This window comes from Tauraco erythrolophus, chromosome 6 (genome assembly GCF_009769465.1).
Source record: "Tauraco erythrolophus isolate bTauEry1 chromosome 6, bTauEry1.pri, whole genome shotgun sequence".
NCBI classification, from domain to species: Eukaryota; Metazoa; Chordata; class Aves; order Musophagiformes; family Musophagidae; genus Tauraco; species Tauraco erythrolophus.
The window spans coordinates 5,805,948-5,821,431 of NC_141470.1; the positions used below are offsets into that span (position 1 = coordinate 5,805,948).

At 48.5% G+C, this 15,484-nt stretch overlaps 1 protein-coding gene across 1 annotated transcript in view; it reads right to left on the minus strand.

The window, feature by feature from the left end:
• Positions 1 to 7,899: 7,899 nt before the first annotated feature.
• The window catches only part of CCDC9B (coiled-coil domain containing 9B), a 39,897-nt gene continuing 32,312 nt past the window's right edge, over positions 7,900 to 15,484 (minus strand). Inside the window, exons 12-13 of the mRNA XM_086613985.1 lie at positions 9,039 to 9,096; positions 7,900 to 8,679 (exon numbers count right to left, since the gene is read on the minus strand). Of these exons, the coding sequence (XP_086470111.1) occupies positions 7,900 to 8,679; positions 9,039 to 9,096 (838 nt within the window). The remainder of the gene's footprint in view (positions 8,680 to 9,038; positions 9,097 to 15,484) is intronic.

The following is a 15,484-nucleotide window of genomic DNA, read 5'->3' on the forward strand; positions in this document are numbered from 1 at the left end:
GCGTCCATATTTAAATCCACAGATCTGCCTTTTGCTGATGCAGATTTCAGCGCCCAGAGCTCCCAAGGAAGGGCAGAGGTGGGATATAAAACCAGCTGAAATACCAGGAAGGCAAGAGAGGCAATAGTAAGCAAGAACAGAGGCTCCCACGAAAAAGAAACCTCTAAAGGAATCATTTAAGGACACAGCCACGGATATCTAACGAGGAACTGCCCTGAAATCACACCCGAGGTACTGAAACCATCGATGCTGCGTGCAGCTGAGAGGACATTCAGAGACTGGTGCTGGAGACATTTTTCATTGCTCTGTGTGTGTGCGACGGACGGGGTTGGCCGTATCCAGGGGATGCTCAGCACGGCAGCAGCACGCTTCTGGGATTCAGGGCTGGGAAGCAGATTCTCAGAGTTGCACTCGGTGGTCCGAATATTGTAAAATAATCTCTTTTACGAGTCTGAACTGACTCCAGAGCTAGCTCTGTTTAGTGTTAATCTATTTTATTATTAATAGTTTCCAAGGTTTGTGGCAGCCCTGTGCTATCAGTGCTGGTAGACAATTCTCTTTCCTGCCTTGCAATATTTTCCTTCCAATACAGACACCTCCTTCCTGTGCGTGAGCGAGCCTTTACAGCCGAGACACTGGTGGGCTTTCAAGTCATTGCTTCTCTTAGTAATTAGACATAGTGATTAGCATTTGTCTCACTTCCCACTGTATCCTCTTTTCCATGCCTAACTCAAGGGCTGGCTGGAGATTGAGCAAGCTCTGCTCTGGTGTGGCTGTCGGGATCGGGGCTCGGGAGGGCGATGCGGCCATGTGCTGCCCTGGACTGTGCCACCAGCAGCACGGGGCTGCCGTGCCATGTGCCACTGCCACGCGAGAGGCTCACCGCACGTTGCTGGGGGTCTGTCCCAGAGGCCCCATCTGCCTCATGTTTCCCAGCCTGACTGGACGTGGGACGTCACTGGGATGACTTTCACAGCCGAGCCAACAGCAGGCCATTGTAGGACCTACCGGTTAAATGCCATGTCATGGGGGTGGATGTTCACGAGGTCCCTGCAGACTGGAGCTGAATGCAGCTGATGGAGCCTGGCAATTTGGCCCTTCTTCCTTCAGCTGAGATTAGCACTATCCATCCTCTGCTTGGGTTGGAAGACACAATTTTGTTGGGTCTCTCCTGGGGCAGGTCCAGAGTTCCCAGAGACAGTTTTGTTCTTAGTGGACCACTCAGACAGTCTCATGAAATACCACAAGGCAAACTCAGACGTGATGTGTAAGGACCATCTGTTAGACATCATCATACCAGATATTCTCACTTAGGTTTTTTAAAATGGAGATATATATATACCTGCTGTTCCAACATAACACTGTGAGGCCAGGGAAAAAAACGGTAAGATCATGAGATGTCTTCTACCTAGCACAGGCCATTGGACATCCCTGCAGTAATTCCCATTTGAATTAGAAGTGGTGTTTTTAAGGCGAAAAAAAAATCCTATTTTTGTCTAGATTTGCCACTGGTAGAAAAATGATCACTGCAACCCTTGATGAGCTTAAATATGTAAAGACAGTCTTTGGTGGAGATTCCTGTTGGAGCAGCTTGAGATACTGTCACTCTCTATGGTCTGTTTTTTCCTTCTCAACAGCAGAGCTGGCAGAAGGGAAGATGTGCCCGCATTCCTCGGCACGGCAGACCACCATCTGGTACATTTACCTCCAACTCCTTTTCATCTGGGGTTTACACCAGGAGGGTGAAGAGAGGTGCTGAGCTGTGGGCACACGCTCCCTCCCGCCAGCTTTATGGTAACAGCAACAACTGCAGGCTGCAAGAGCAGCTCCCTTTGCCCTGTTCAGCATGCCAACAGCTTGCAGGTTCTAGTAGCTCCTTCTCTCTTCAAGTCACCCCAACAAACTCTTGCAGAAGTGTGGGAGGGCTTTAGGAGTAGAGCCTCTGCTTCCAGGTGGGATGTCTACTCTAATTCTTTTGGGTGCCCGTGAAAGCATCTGCTTTGGCGGCGGTCACCAACATGGTCAGGAGCATACCCAACTTTGTCATCAGGTTCATCCTGTTGCTGTCACAAGCAGCAGGTTGCCTCATCCCTGCCAAAGCATGCTGCTGCGGCCAGCCACGGAGGTGACGAGGGTCCCTGCTTCAGCCGTGGCACGCTTCCAAGTCATCTGTCCTCCAACGGGTAGCAATCTTTTTCTAATTTTCCCATATTTATTCATGGGCTTCTTCAGTACTTTGATTCTTGCACCAGCATTGTTTTCTGGCTTCCATGTTTCTCCTCCTTCACTGGTGTTTACTACCCTGCTGTATTTATGGAGATCACAACTCCATCATTTTCTGCCTTCATTTTGCTAGACTAAACAACCGTTCCCTGAACATCCCTGGAGTCATTCCCTGTGTTTCTTCAGGCCAAGTGCATTTCTCCTGAACCATTCTCACATAATCCCTGTGTTAACAGTGTTTTTCCGTGTTGTGCCATGGAAAAGCCTCTCCATCCCTCCAGAGGTACAAAGACAACTGTGTCAAATCCTGTATTAAGCCATACTGCTCCCAAATTCTGCATGAGCACTAAAGCTATCCACTTTGGTGGTACAGGGTACTTAGGATGTGCTCTGGGAATTTGAAGTGCCCATAGCGTGATGATGGGCTGCAGAAGGTGGTGTGGGCTGCAGGGAGGCCAACACTCTTCAAGTGAGCTGAGCCCTTGTGACCTCACCCTGCCAGTCCTCGGCCAACTTCCAAGGCAGATGGTATCTTCTTGTCTCTGGAACCTCGAGGAGACAGGTATGTTCTTCAGGAGCTCCGTAACTGCGTTTGGAAGTGCTGGTTTCTGCGTGCACTGCGTCCTCACCAACCTTTAGCGCTGGTTTGCATCAGAAAGCTGACTTCTTCTGACCTCCTCAGTCCTGCAGCACGCAGGCCCTGCCTGCCCCACTCCTGTTTACGTCAGCCGGAGCTGCAAGGTCAGATCCCTGGAGCTGCTCTGGAAATCTACCCCCAGCTGCATTTTCTCTAAAGATGTTAAGATTAATTTTCTCAAGAGAATTCAGGGAAAAGCTTCTGTGGTTTTTTGTGTATCGTTTACTTCTCTGGGACTCGTTGGACATTCTCCAGGGATTCCAGTCCTGCACTTAGGGTAAATATTTATTCCTTGTTATTTGAAGCAAAGGATAAAAGCCCCACCACACTCTCTGCACAGCATCTCCAACTGGTTTGAAGGTGCTGGAGATTTTTAGTGCCATAAATAGATATTAGCCGTGGAAGCTGTGAAAGCCACGTAGTGGCTGCTTGCTGCAAGGGGCTGCTCTTCTGCAGAAATGGATGAGCAGAGTCTGCAGTGGGGAGCAAAATCTGCACGTTAATGTGGGGGGGACATGAGCCCCACAAAGCCCATGAGCAGGGCAGGTGGGGACCATATCCTTATCACAGATTAGTGGTGTTTACAGCTGCTACAGATACCTGCTGGGCTTTGGGACATGTGAGATCCATGTCTCTGGCATCAGGTGACCTGGTACAGGATTTTCTACTGGATGGAAATTCCAAAATACAAACTTTTCAATGGTATGATATTTTTACATCCCTTTCGGGGTTGATAGGTTGCGTTGTACCATCTGTTTCAATGCTGAATTTCCAAAAATTGCACTGCATCAAAACTGAATCACCAGTATTTAAAAACATAACATTAAAATTTTCTGTTTTGAAAAGGTTTAACCAGGGCTGCCGTTTGGGTTTTAGGAAAGACAAAATGTTGAAGCAGACACATTTCTGGTACATGCACAGTATTTGTCAAACCTGTATTTTTCACAGGAAAAAAAACCAAACACACATCACTGGGAAGTTACCTGCTGCCTCCTGGCAGGAAAATATTAACCAGTCTTGATAAGCCATGATGGCTCATTCCTCCAGATGCTTCTCCTTAAGGCTGGTCATATCTCATGTGGGTCCCAGTTACATTAATCATCTTCCTTTTTGCTATGAACTCTGTCCTCCAAGACAGTAGTCACTCAGACTCCCTATAATTTGGATTCTTGGCACAGACTTTGCTCATGTTGTCTACCAGGATCTTCAGGGCATTCCTTGGTATAATGTCCACTGGTTACATGGGCACAGGAAAGGTTTCCAGGTGGCCTGGACTTACCACGACAGAGCTGCTCAGTACCTCCTGGAGGCTTGCATGTCAACCACCCATTTACCTTGTGTCATGAAGTCCTTCATCTACAGAGAACTTGTATTATGATTGTTCTCACACCGCAGAGAGAAAACCAGCCCCTCCTTCCCCTGCTGCAATGGGACAACCTGGTGACTGGGCTGGCCTGACACGCTGCAGTTGGGCACAGGCGTGCAACTGAGCGTGAGCATCAACTGTTCAACACCTTGTGTTGAGGCACTGGCCCACAACTCCCAACTGGATCATGGGTCATTCACTCAGGAGGCACCTCGTCCATAAGGATTATACTGGAGTGGTGAGAGGAAGCGAATCATTAAGGTGCTTAGGGCACCTGAATTCATGGTACTAGGCATGAAAGGAATAAACAAACTTTTAATTTTGCACTCTGACAAGAAAGTGCAGCTCTCTGTTTAATGCTTGATCTTACTGCTCTTTCAGCTTCCTGAAGGATGCTCTTTGCCTGGTTCTTGCCAAGCCTAGCTCTGCCCGATAATGCCGTACTTTTTATCGGCTAGGTTGAAAAAGGCAGACTCATTGGCCTGCTTACACTCCTGAAGGGACTCCAGCTGATGCCGTGATGTTTCCCTCGAGGATGGCCACACCTGTGAAGTCCCTTTGTGGGCCACATGCAGTGGCTTTGCTGCATGCAGGTTTCCCACAGGTTGCATTTTGGCCAATCCTTGCCCTAAAGCAGCATCTGGAGGCAGCTGCAGGCATCAGGCTCCACAAAACCAAAAAAAAAAACCAAATAGGCAAATCCAGCCAAGGGTTCAAACACACCCCAAATGGAGGCAATCCTGGGGGATCTGGTTGCAAAGAACCGCTGTGAAATAATACTTTAGGGAGAATTACATGAAAATAAAGTGGAGCTTTACAGCTTTTTATACATACTGTGGTCTAAACCTAATCTGTCTGTAGAGCATGAGGAAGCAGAAGCCAAGGGAGAAGAGAAGCGACGGTTATTTACGACTGCCATCCATGTCGTTGTGCAGCCTGTCATGTTGACTTGGGAACTTCAAAGCAGCAGCAGGAATAGACACGAGACCTTTTCGCTCCGAACATGCTGACAACTTAACCAGCTTGAGCCAAAGGAGCTTTTGCTTTTTTGGTGGTGGTGGTTGTTGTCGTTGTTGCTGTTTTGTTGCTCCAAGGAGCCCTGCTGTCAAACCACGCAGATGAACTGTTCTAGTTGCGCTGACCAAGTGCTAGAGAAATCCAGGTCTTGTTTTTTTTTTTTTTTTGGCTGTTTTTTGGCTGTCAAGGGATGCTCCTGACAAATTAGACACAGGGAGCAGACAGTTAAAGACAGGTCCTTCTATCTTCCTCTTGGCTCTTCTCACCACTACAAATAACTCGTGGCAGAATTCACTCTGTCTGCAAATGAGCTTGTTTGGGAAAGCCAACCCTGATAGCGGCCTGTCACTGGTGCAAAGGGGGAGGTCAAATTGCTTCGTGGTGACTTCAGCAGATAAGAGGTGACAGTGATGCCCTAGAACGTCATTAAAGACTAACGGCCAAGCAGCACTCATGCACTCATTCCCTAAATGCTCTTGCAGGCAATGGAATGAAAAAAACAAACAGGAGAAACCCATTGCTGAGATGTGGGACACAGAAATTGGTGCACTGGCTCACCCTGGCACCTCCTTGGGTGTTCTGCCAGAGGCTCCAGAGGAAAGGGCAAGAAAGCTTCAGATGAAACAACCACAGACCAGTGTGCTCAGAGAGGAGAAGTCATTGTGTCTTCGCTGTGAATTATTGATTGGCGATTGCTCTAAGGACTGAAAAGAAGGAGAATGCATTCCCTGGATGTAAGATTTGATGTGGCTGGACCTGTCCCTGTGATCCTTACACAGGTCAGCCTTACCACTCTTGGTTAAGGGCTGACTCTCCCCAAGTGACCTGCCCTCCCTGTCCTGCACAGGACACCCCTGAGGTCTGAAGCATCTCCTAAATTACAGGGAATATCACAAAAGGAAAGCATCTTGCTTTAATTCATCTGCTTCAAAAGGTGGTGTCTGATGCTAAGTGCGTAGTTGTAGGCACACCTGGAAATTTATCTCAAACTGTCTGAGAAAGGGGGGAACGTGAGCTCTCCTGGGACATGATCCGGCAAAGGAAAATAAGCATTGCAGGTAGGAAGGAGCTAGATGGGAAGGCAGGCAGGATGAAATGGTAGAGGGTAACTGGGGCACCAGTTAACCCCTCATTTCCTCCCCAGCATCCCTACACCCGGTGTTTCCCAAGAAATAGATATTTCCAGAGAGCAACACCGGTCCCAGGTTCCAGCTGAGCCAAGCAGATCTGCAAGTGCTGAAGCGATAAATTTAGGATAAATTTAATTTCTCCCTCCTCTACTTTTGGGGGGATTTTTGGTAGATCGGAGAGGCATGGCCTGGACAGCAAACTCCCGCTATGTGCCTCCAGGTGTCTCAACATTTTCCTAAATGCTGTCAGAATTAATTTCCCTCACTTGAAGGAATTTCGGTTCAAGCGCAGAACCAGCCCCTGCTGGTTCTTGGTGTTTTGTCTTTTTTACGTAGCTGTAACACTTGCTCTTCCGCATGCCTTTTATAGAGTATTGCATTATAGTGAAAGTCTTTTTGCCAGCAGCTTAACCACTTCATCCCTAAGCTCACTCGTGCCTCTGGGATGAATACTAAGCAATACCCAGTGATGAGATGCTGGGTCAGGGTCTGAGGAAAAGCCTGCTGGAACCAGGGAAGGCACGTGGTGGGGCGATCTGCCTGCCCTGCTTTGAGCAGCTAATGGCATGAAGTGCCTACTTAGCCACATAGCTGCTGTCTTGCTACTTAACCTGGTGGTGGAATCACATCCTGACTCACTGGTCTGATCTAGCACCTGTGGGTACGATATCCTGCCCTGTGTGTGACATTGCCTGGGAAGAACATGTCTTGCAAAGGTAACTGCTAAAAAGCCCCTACACTCTCTCCTTGCCCCTTCCTCCTAATTTCTACCTTACTTCTCTGCCTATCATTTGTTCCTTCTCTTGGCTTTTCTTGTCCTGTATTTACCTTTCTGGAAGAAACTTCTTTGCTTGAGTAAAACCTGGAGCACTGCTATGTAAGCAGATCCATTCTTCCTCCCTTCTGTTTGGTTCACAGGCCTTTCCAACAGGAGCCATCTCACCCTTCGTATTTATACACTGCCTTGCACATTAGAGTTACCACACGTATCATTCAAAGTAGCATTCACAGATCTCATGCTGGGAAGAGAGTCCCACATGCAGTCAACCTTCTTCAAACTACTGTCCATGAGGTGGGCCTCTGTAATTTTGCAGGTGTTTTGGGAAAGGAGCCACACTGACCTCAAGTTATTCTAGCTGTGCTCACCAGAGAGCCAGAAATAAATTCCTCTGCTATCCTTTCTAAGGTTATCCCTTCCCAGCTGCAGTTGCAGTTTGTGCCCTAACCCATGTCACCAACCGGACTCAGCAGTCCAGTTTTCCATTCAAATTTTCCCATCTGACTTTCCATTGTTTCCCCATCCACTCCAGGGCAGGTCTTTGTGATGCACAGATTCAGACTACCTGAGGGAACCATGTCACAATGAACACTTCTGGATAGTTATCTGGCATGATGCCGTTATGGCCACGGACAATGGAGTTGTGGACCCTTTCTGTGGCTGAGAGCATTAACAGGATAACAAACACGCCACGGGGAGCGGGGTCAGGAACTCACCTTCTGTCTCAGGCAAGCCGGTGCAGTCTTCGCTAGTTGAGAGGGTCCCCACTGTCTTTGTAATCCTCAGGCTGGTCCCCTTCCCTGGACTGTGATTTTGCTGTGTCCTGCTCAGTCTCAACAGTCTTGTCAGAGTTGGCTTTCCTTGGGGGCAAAGGCTCTCCCCTGTGTTCAGTGCCTTCAGCAGCTTCACCTCCTTTCAGTGCAAGTGTTTGCCTCTGAAGGGCAGTGTCTTGGGTCACTTCCTCCCCTCTTTGTCTCACCAGCTGTCCTTGACTTGCATCCAGTCTGTCTCCTGCTGCTGTGTCAAGCTTTCCTCCGTGGCCGTTTGCAGAGCCCTCAGTGGGCTCCTGTTCTGAAGCTGTGTTTTTCTCTAAGCCAGCTCCATCTAAATTCGCTTCCATTGGCAATGACGAGGTCTCCTCACTGCCATGCCTGGTGGCTTGCACAGTGCTTGGAAGGCTGCTCTGTGAAGTAGTGCTGTTAGTGCTCTCCTTCTCCTGAGAGATGTCAGCAGTGCCAGGCTTCCCATTGGCATCTTCTCCAACACCTTCCTTACTCGGCTTGGGCCCTGGCTCCGAGTCACCTGTGCTGGTCACAGACACCTCCGTGCTGAAGCCTTTCACTCCTCTCCGCTCCTCCTTCTGGCCATTGTGGACAGACTGGACCTTTCCACTTCGTAGCCTTTGTGATGAGGAGGCCCCATGATCTTGGAGGCTTGGCTGTTTCACCTTCTCCTCCAGCTCAGCTGTGCAATTCTCTTCCACCCCCTCCTCACCTCTGCTCTTCCGCTTGTCCACACCAAGGCTCCTCTGAGAAAAGAGGTAGATACTTAGTTCAGCTTATTAAAATATCAGTATATGGTATTGCTTGTCTATGATGGTTCCCAAAACTTAAGGAAAAATTCGTGGAGGCCATTAAAGGAAGTAAAAGGATGTAGGTGGAGAAGAGAAGTGTTCAGGAACCTGAATAGTGGGGTGGTTGTGCTGACAGAGGGTCGATGCAAGAAGTGAAGTTGCTCTCACATCACACCACCTGGAGAGTGCTAACAGGGGGTACGTTTACCCCACCACGGGGTTCTCCCAGCTCTGCCCTGGCTGGGAGCCTCCAGCTTTCCTGACAGTGCATGTTTTGAGAAAACTGAGCCGCCAGCCTTAACTGATGAACTCACCTGGCCGTCAAGATCATCCTTCAGAAAAGACATGTCCTCGCCTTCTTTTGCATCCCATCTGTCAAGAAAAAAATACCAGAATTTAGGCCTTCAAAGGCACTCTTCCCTGCCTGATGCCTGGGCAGGAATTTCTACCAGGGCCATTCGTTCTTTGTCTGAGCCTCTTGACCAGGCAACAAGAGATAAAGGTGGCAGACATAGCTGGTCCAGTTCCCTTTGGCACCTGCCAAGCACTCAGCCCATCCAGAGGCACTTATCTGAGACCACTAAATCTTAATGACCCGGTTGTTATAATTCTAAATGTAATGAAAACATAAAATCCAATTGCCAGAACAGACGGTTGTCATTAGACTAATAAGATACACGGTTTGCTTACGCTGATGTCTGCCACAGTCTGGTCCTTCTCGCCTGGCAGTGCCCAAGTGTCCCAGATCTCCGCAGCGGCAGACGTACAGGCAGACAGCGAAGGATAAAATTGTTTTGGAGGAGCTTGGGAGATCAGAGACACGGGCAAGCAGACTGCAAAGCTGGCCATAAGGATCCAACTGAAGGTCCCACTAGCCCAGGCTCTCTCCCCCTCTCAGCATCACTAGCAGATGCTTAGGGTAGGGTTTGAAAAGAGGGCAAATGTGTTTAACACCTCGCCAGTACCCAGCCCAGCTTCCAGAAATGTGCAGCTCTAGGATATCCTGAGCCTGAGATGGTATCTCTGCGTTGAGTCATCCTTAGCAGACAATCTCTTCCAAGGATTTGTGCAAGCCCGTTTTGACCCCACAATAAATTTGCAGCAGCTACAACATCCTGTGTCACAGAGGCCACAGCTTAGTTAAAGGCTGCACAACGAACTGCTTTCCTTTGCTTGTTTGAATTTCCTAGGGTGAAAGTACATCTGAAGGTGCCCATGCAGTGCTGCTGGGCAGGGAGGGGTCTCAGTAACCCCCACCTTCTACGTGTGCCTGGTGAGTTATATCACACACAAAAATATGTGTATATACACATACATATCACATACACGTATTGCTCCCTGCCTCGTGCTCCTAAAACACAACATGTGCAAAGGTGTGTGAGATCTAATTCTTCTCTAGACAGACTCTACTGGGCTTACTGGCCTCTTCACTTGGCAAATTTGGGCCAAGATACAAAAAAGCAAAACGCACACCGAGGTGACTGCAGAGTCAGGCATTTCCAGAGGCAAATGTGTTACAGTGACCCCATGTGCCCTTGTGGAAATTGTGTGGGAATTACCATCACAGACTCCACCACACAGTAACATTAAGCTGCTCACGCTGCCTTTTGAGCCAGGAAACCCCTCGGGCAGGAATGAATGGCATTTGCAAGCACCTCAAGGGCTCTCAGAGTGTAGAGATGGCTTCTGGGTCCTTAACAAGCCAGAGGACCAGGCAGTGTGGAGCACACCTATAGAGGCAGATCCAGCACCCAAAACACAGCCAGTGAGGTCTTCTCCTGACCATAAGGTAGGTCCCTGCCACTGGCTGCGCCAGCTCAAACCACACAAGAGCCCCTTTTCTTGGAAGCAGCCCCCACCACTGGGGTTGTATTTTCAGTAGTGCCCTGAAAACGCTCTGGAAGCCAGGCTGTATGGGTAAAGCCCATCGTATACAGTCAATCATGTTAAATTTCAGCACAGGCTGCCCTGGTGATCAATTCCCCTCTGCACTCAGCATTGATGCTGGTGGGATCGATGGCTGCTTTCCCTACACGGGATATCTAAACAGAGGAATGACTTGCCAACTGCAGGTTTCTGCCTCTCCCTGCTCTACCACTGCATGGCTCCTGCAGAGCCAGCCCAGAACAGACCACCCCCACAGGTCTAAAGATAGACAAAACTTACTAGGCAGCAATTTTGACATATTCAGCATCTCTGCCTGACTTGTTCCTCCTCCCCATCGTTACCGCTAACACACCGGAGTGTGTTATTAATCATGAACAGGTGATGGAAATACTCAGTGCATTCCCTAGCACGGCTAGTGCCATCCATGATAGATGCTCATAGGGGAACTTGGCTTCTAATTCTTTATGGGGTAAGGTGCTGCTGGAAGTCACCACCAGATGCTCCAAATGAGTCATACCACTGTCGTTGGGTTGCTTGGACTTAAACAGGAGAGGAGTCTCTAAGTGATAAAGGGCAGATAAAAGCGAAGGTAAGGAATATTCAGCATCCCAAAGGCTCCCTGAGCTGTTTGAACTGAGAGGAAGAGCTTCAGGAATGGCTCTTCCCAAAGAGAAGCAGTGGAGTGAAGGATGCTCTTCCAGCTTCGGAGACAAGATTACATGACCAGAGAGTCACAGGATCCCTTCTAGATCAATAGAGGACACAGACGATGCAATGAAGAGGAGATAAGAAAAACAAAAGTTCATGAGGTGAGATGGACAGGCAGAAGGAGAGCTATTCTAAAGTGATTCTGGCAGGATGGAGTGGTTGGATGGTGCTGAGGGAGGCGTCCATGCTGCAGTAGACAAGCATTTGGCTTCCTCATTTCTCCTGGTTTTCCTGGGTCCACAGGTGAAGGTGAGGACTTCACGGCATGACTCCATGTTGCAGCTACTCACATCAGTAGTGTTTAAGATACTTCTTTGTAGTTTTAAACAAACCATGAGTTTCCATCCTGATATAAGGGAAGCTGATAAATATGAAATACTGAAGAACAGCAAACAAGAATGGAAAAAAAAGTCAAAAAGAAAAATTGAGACACCTTCTAACCCATTTCTAACGGAGGATGTACAGGGAAGAGTATGATGTATTGGTTCACTGTGAGATGAAATGAGAAAAAAGAAAAAGACCAAGAATAAAGAATGTCTCTGTGGAGACAACAGTATTTAAGATTTTACAATTTCATCAGCCAGAGAATTTAGGCATCTGAACAGGATTCCAGCACCAACCATTTTGGGGCCTTAAAGCCTTTAAATGGATATGAATTAGAGCAGGTAGCAGTGCTGACACCCAAGGACTGCCCAACTCAGTCTGACGCTGTCCTGGCCGCTGCCTTCAGTGACCTATCCAAGCTCTGCAGCAGAAGAGGCAGAGACCACTGCAGGAAGAGACTCCCAGGGCCACTAATGAGGGGCAGCTCAGTGAGATGCCGTCAAACAGCGCTCCAAGCTGGTCAGGCAGAGGCTCTGAGACTGTAGAAAACATGAAATCCCAGCCCAACAATATTTCTTGGAATTTCTGCCATAGGACAGCTAGCCAAGGCATTCCTTCTGGGCATGGCTCAGAGCTCAGCACAGAAAGAAAAAGAAATGCCTCAAGACCCTGTTATGATTTCTGGAAACCAGTCAGCATCTGCCTGTCACAAGCACGCTTTGGGGCATAAGCATGCCCTCAGCCTTCGCTGAGGAGGAGAAGAGATGGAGATGGAGGAGTGGGCAGGCTTTCCTCCCTTGCCCTGGGTCTGACCAGGGCAGAGATGGAGCCCGAGGCAGGACCTGAGCACGTTTGACCTGTGGGCTGTGGCGTGAAGGGAGTAGATCAGAGTGTGATCCATCCACCCACGCTGCCTATAAAAGGGAAGCAACAAACTTGTCCTCCATTCCAAAAAGCTGCTCGAAATCAATACTGGTCTTTAGAGTCTACCACCCAGCACACAATTAACCAGTCATATGCCTCTAAATGGCACAGCTAAAATGTCCACAGAGCAGCAAAGAATGACTGCATTCGGATTAATCTTTAAATACTGGAAAGCACGAGGTTTATCATGTCATCAGCCCCCAACATAAGGAGGACATGGACCAGTTGGAGAGGGTCCAGAGGAGGCCACGAAGATGATAAGAGGGCTGGAGCACCTTTCCTATGAGGACAGGCTGAAAGAGTTGGGGCTGTTCAGCCTGGAGAAGAGGAGGCTCCGGGGTGACCTTATAGCGGTCTTCCAGTACCTCAAGGGGGCCTACAGGAAAGATGGGGAGAGGCTGTTCAGGAGGGTCTGTTGTGATAGGACAAGGGGTAATGGTTTTAAAATAGAGGGAGGTAGATTCAGGTTGGATATTAGGAAAAAATTTTTTACTATGAGAGTTGTAGAACACTGGAACAGGTTGCCCAGAGAGGTGGTGGATGCTCCATCCCTGGAGACGTTCAAGGCCAGGTTGGACGAGGCCCTGAGCAACCTGATCTAGTTGGAGATATCCCTGTTTGTTGCAGGGGGGTTGGACTAGATGACCTTTGAAGGTCCCTTCCAGCCCTAACCATTCTATGATTCTATGATCAGGTCCTTCTAACGTCATCATTATCTCCCAAAGTCTTTCCTTATGTTTTACTTTCTGGGAGGAAGGACAGGGGTGGGCCACATCCAGATGAGCTCAGTCGCCGATCCCACACCTGATACACCTGGTCCTCCCCGACGGGCCCCAAGACACATCCCAGCTCTCGTGGTGAGACACAGTGGGCATGGCCAACAGCTGAAGATGTGACCAGAATAAACCTAGACGTACCACCACATGAAGCTCCCAGGGAAACCTCCTCTGCACCTTCCCAGGCCCTGAAACGCAGGGAAAGCAGAGATTCCAGAAGGAAGGAGATAGGACGGAAGAAAATTATCGTTGCAGTGGGTATAACTCATGTTCCCTGGCAGAAGCCGTGCGCTGCTTGTTGTGTGCCATTTCTGCCAGCCCTTGGGAGCACTGAGCATCTCTCCTGCAGTGAGACACAATCTGCTCTGCAGCAGTAAGCTGTCCCATGAACCCTTCTCAAAGCAGAGGGGATGGCACTAGATGTGTAGTTTAAAGGAATGGATGGATCAGGAAAGGTGTCTTGGGAAACAGTGTTCTCTGATTAGCTTGGAGGAGACCTAGACAACCGATAGTAACTGATCCAGGTAACTTCAGAGGGAAATAGGGACAGCAATGCTGCATCAGCCTTCCTCCTGAATCCAGTTTAGCCCAAAACTGGTGTGTGATTTGAGGAAAGCTGTATTCCGTAAGAAGTGCTATCTTTTAGAAAGGATGATGACCTAAAGTCAGGTCATTTGTGGCTGTCAAAAATCTTTTCACCAGCGTGGGAGTAGTAGTGTCTGCCCAACAGCTACCTGTGCTTAACTTCTTACACAGAGGATCAGGTGGATATATTTTTTCCTGTCTCTCCTTCAGTGCAGCTGTTCAAGTAATTCCTATGCATAAATTTCCTTCTCTGTCCACCTCCCTGTCCCCTGTTTTTAGTTCTTCCCTCACTGCCTTGTAACCTGATCCTTTTCAAATCTTATCCTTATCTCTCTCTGTCCAGCTCCCTGCCCCTGGTTTTTAATTCTTCCCTCTCTGCCCTGTGGCCCATCACTTTTAAAACTTTATTTCTCCTCTCTCTCTGGTCAGCTCCCTGTCACAGATAACCAAATTTCAGTGGCAGACCTCAGAAGCAGAACCATGCTTACTCCTGAGGTGGTTACTGAGGTCTGGGAGTTTGGTTTGGGAGACAGGCTGGCATTTTGGAGGGGGGGTGGGTAGCACCATGTGTATTCACCACATCTGCCATAGCTCTGCACAGCAACGTTCACCCTGCAGCCTGAAGCCTTCTAAGGTATTCACAGAAATAACAACATAAAGCAAATCTATGGGCATGCCCATCCTGCACGTCTTCTGGGAACTGCTGTAATTCCCCAGTGCTGTGGTCAGCTGCTGGGGAAGGGCAAGCACAAGCTCAGCTCATCAGCTTTTCTCTCCCAAGTGTGTTTTATTGAGGATGGAGCTGAAGAATGGAATGGGGTGGAAGGTAACTTACAAACAAGGCTAACTCGATTACTTACATGTTGTTGAGCCTATTCTTCATCAATTTATCAGAATCAAATTTAATTTTAAAAAGTGTGATTAACTAACAGGGCTTAGGAAGACAGAAGATAACCCATCTTTACGTTGTAAGTAGATTCCCCGTCCACAGCATAACTAGCTGAGAGTTACGGCTGCCCAGGTGCATCTCCTCAAAGCACAGCCACCGGAAAAAAAAGCAACATTAAAAAAAGTCTTCAGGCTTAATCCAGTGGCAGGGTCTGCATATCAGACACGGCAGAATCCTGCACACACAGACCCTGCCTAACACGCTTATTTCAGCCAAGTTCTAGCAAGCAGCAGCTGATTTTCTGTGATTCTGTGACTTCTGACTAATCGATTCCGTGAGTACCCCTGCGAAGCATGTCTCTGGTCATGCATCTGTTTAACTGCACGGTGATAACTGAGCTGGGTGGATGAAGAACACTAACAGTAAAAGCTACTGGAAGGGGTTTGTGTTCTGGAGAAATGAAGAGGCTGGGGGTATGTAATCAACTCTTCATCCTTCTGTTGCCCGCTAAAGGGCACGGCAGTGCTGTGAAGACGATTACTGTTATTAAACCGTCAGTGTGGCTCCAGGAAACTGGAGACTGCACTGAAATTTAATTATGGAGAGCAGCAGGGGAGGGGGGCCCCCGGGAGGATGTCGGCGAACCTGTAAAATGCACTTAGTTTTG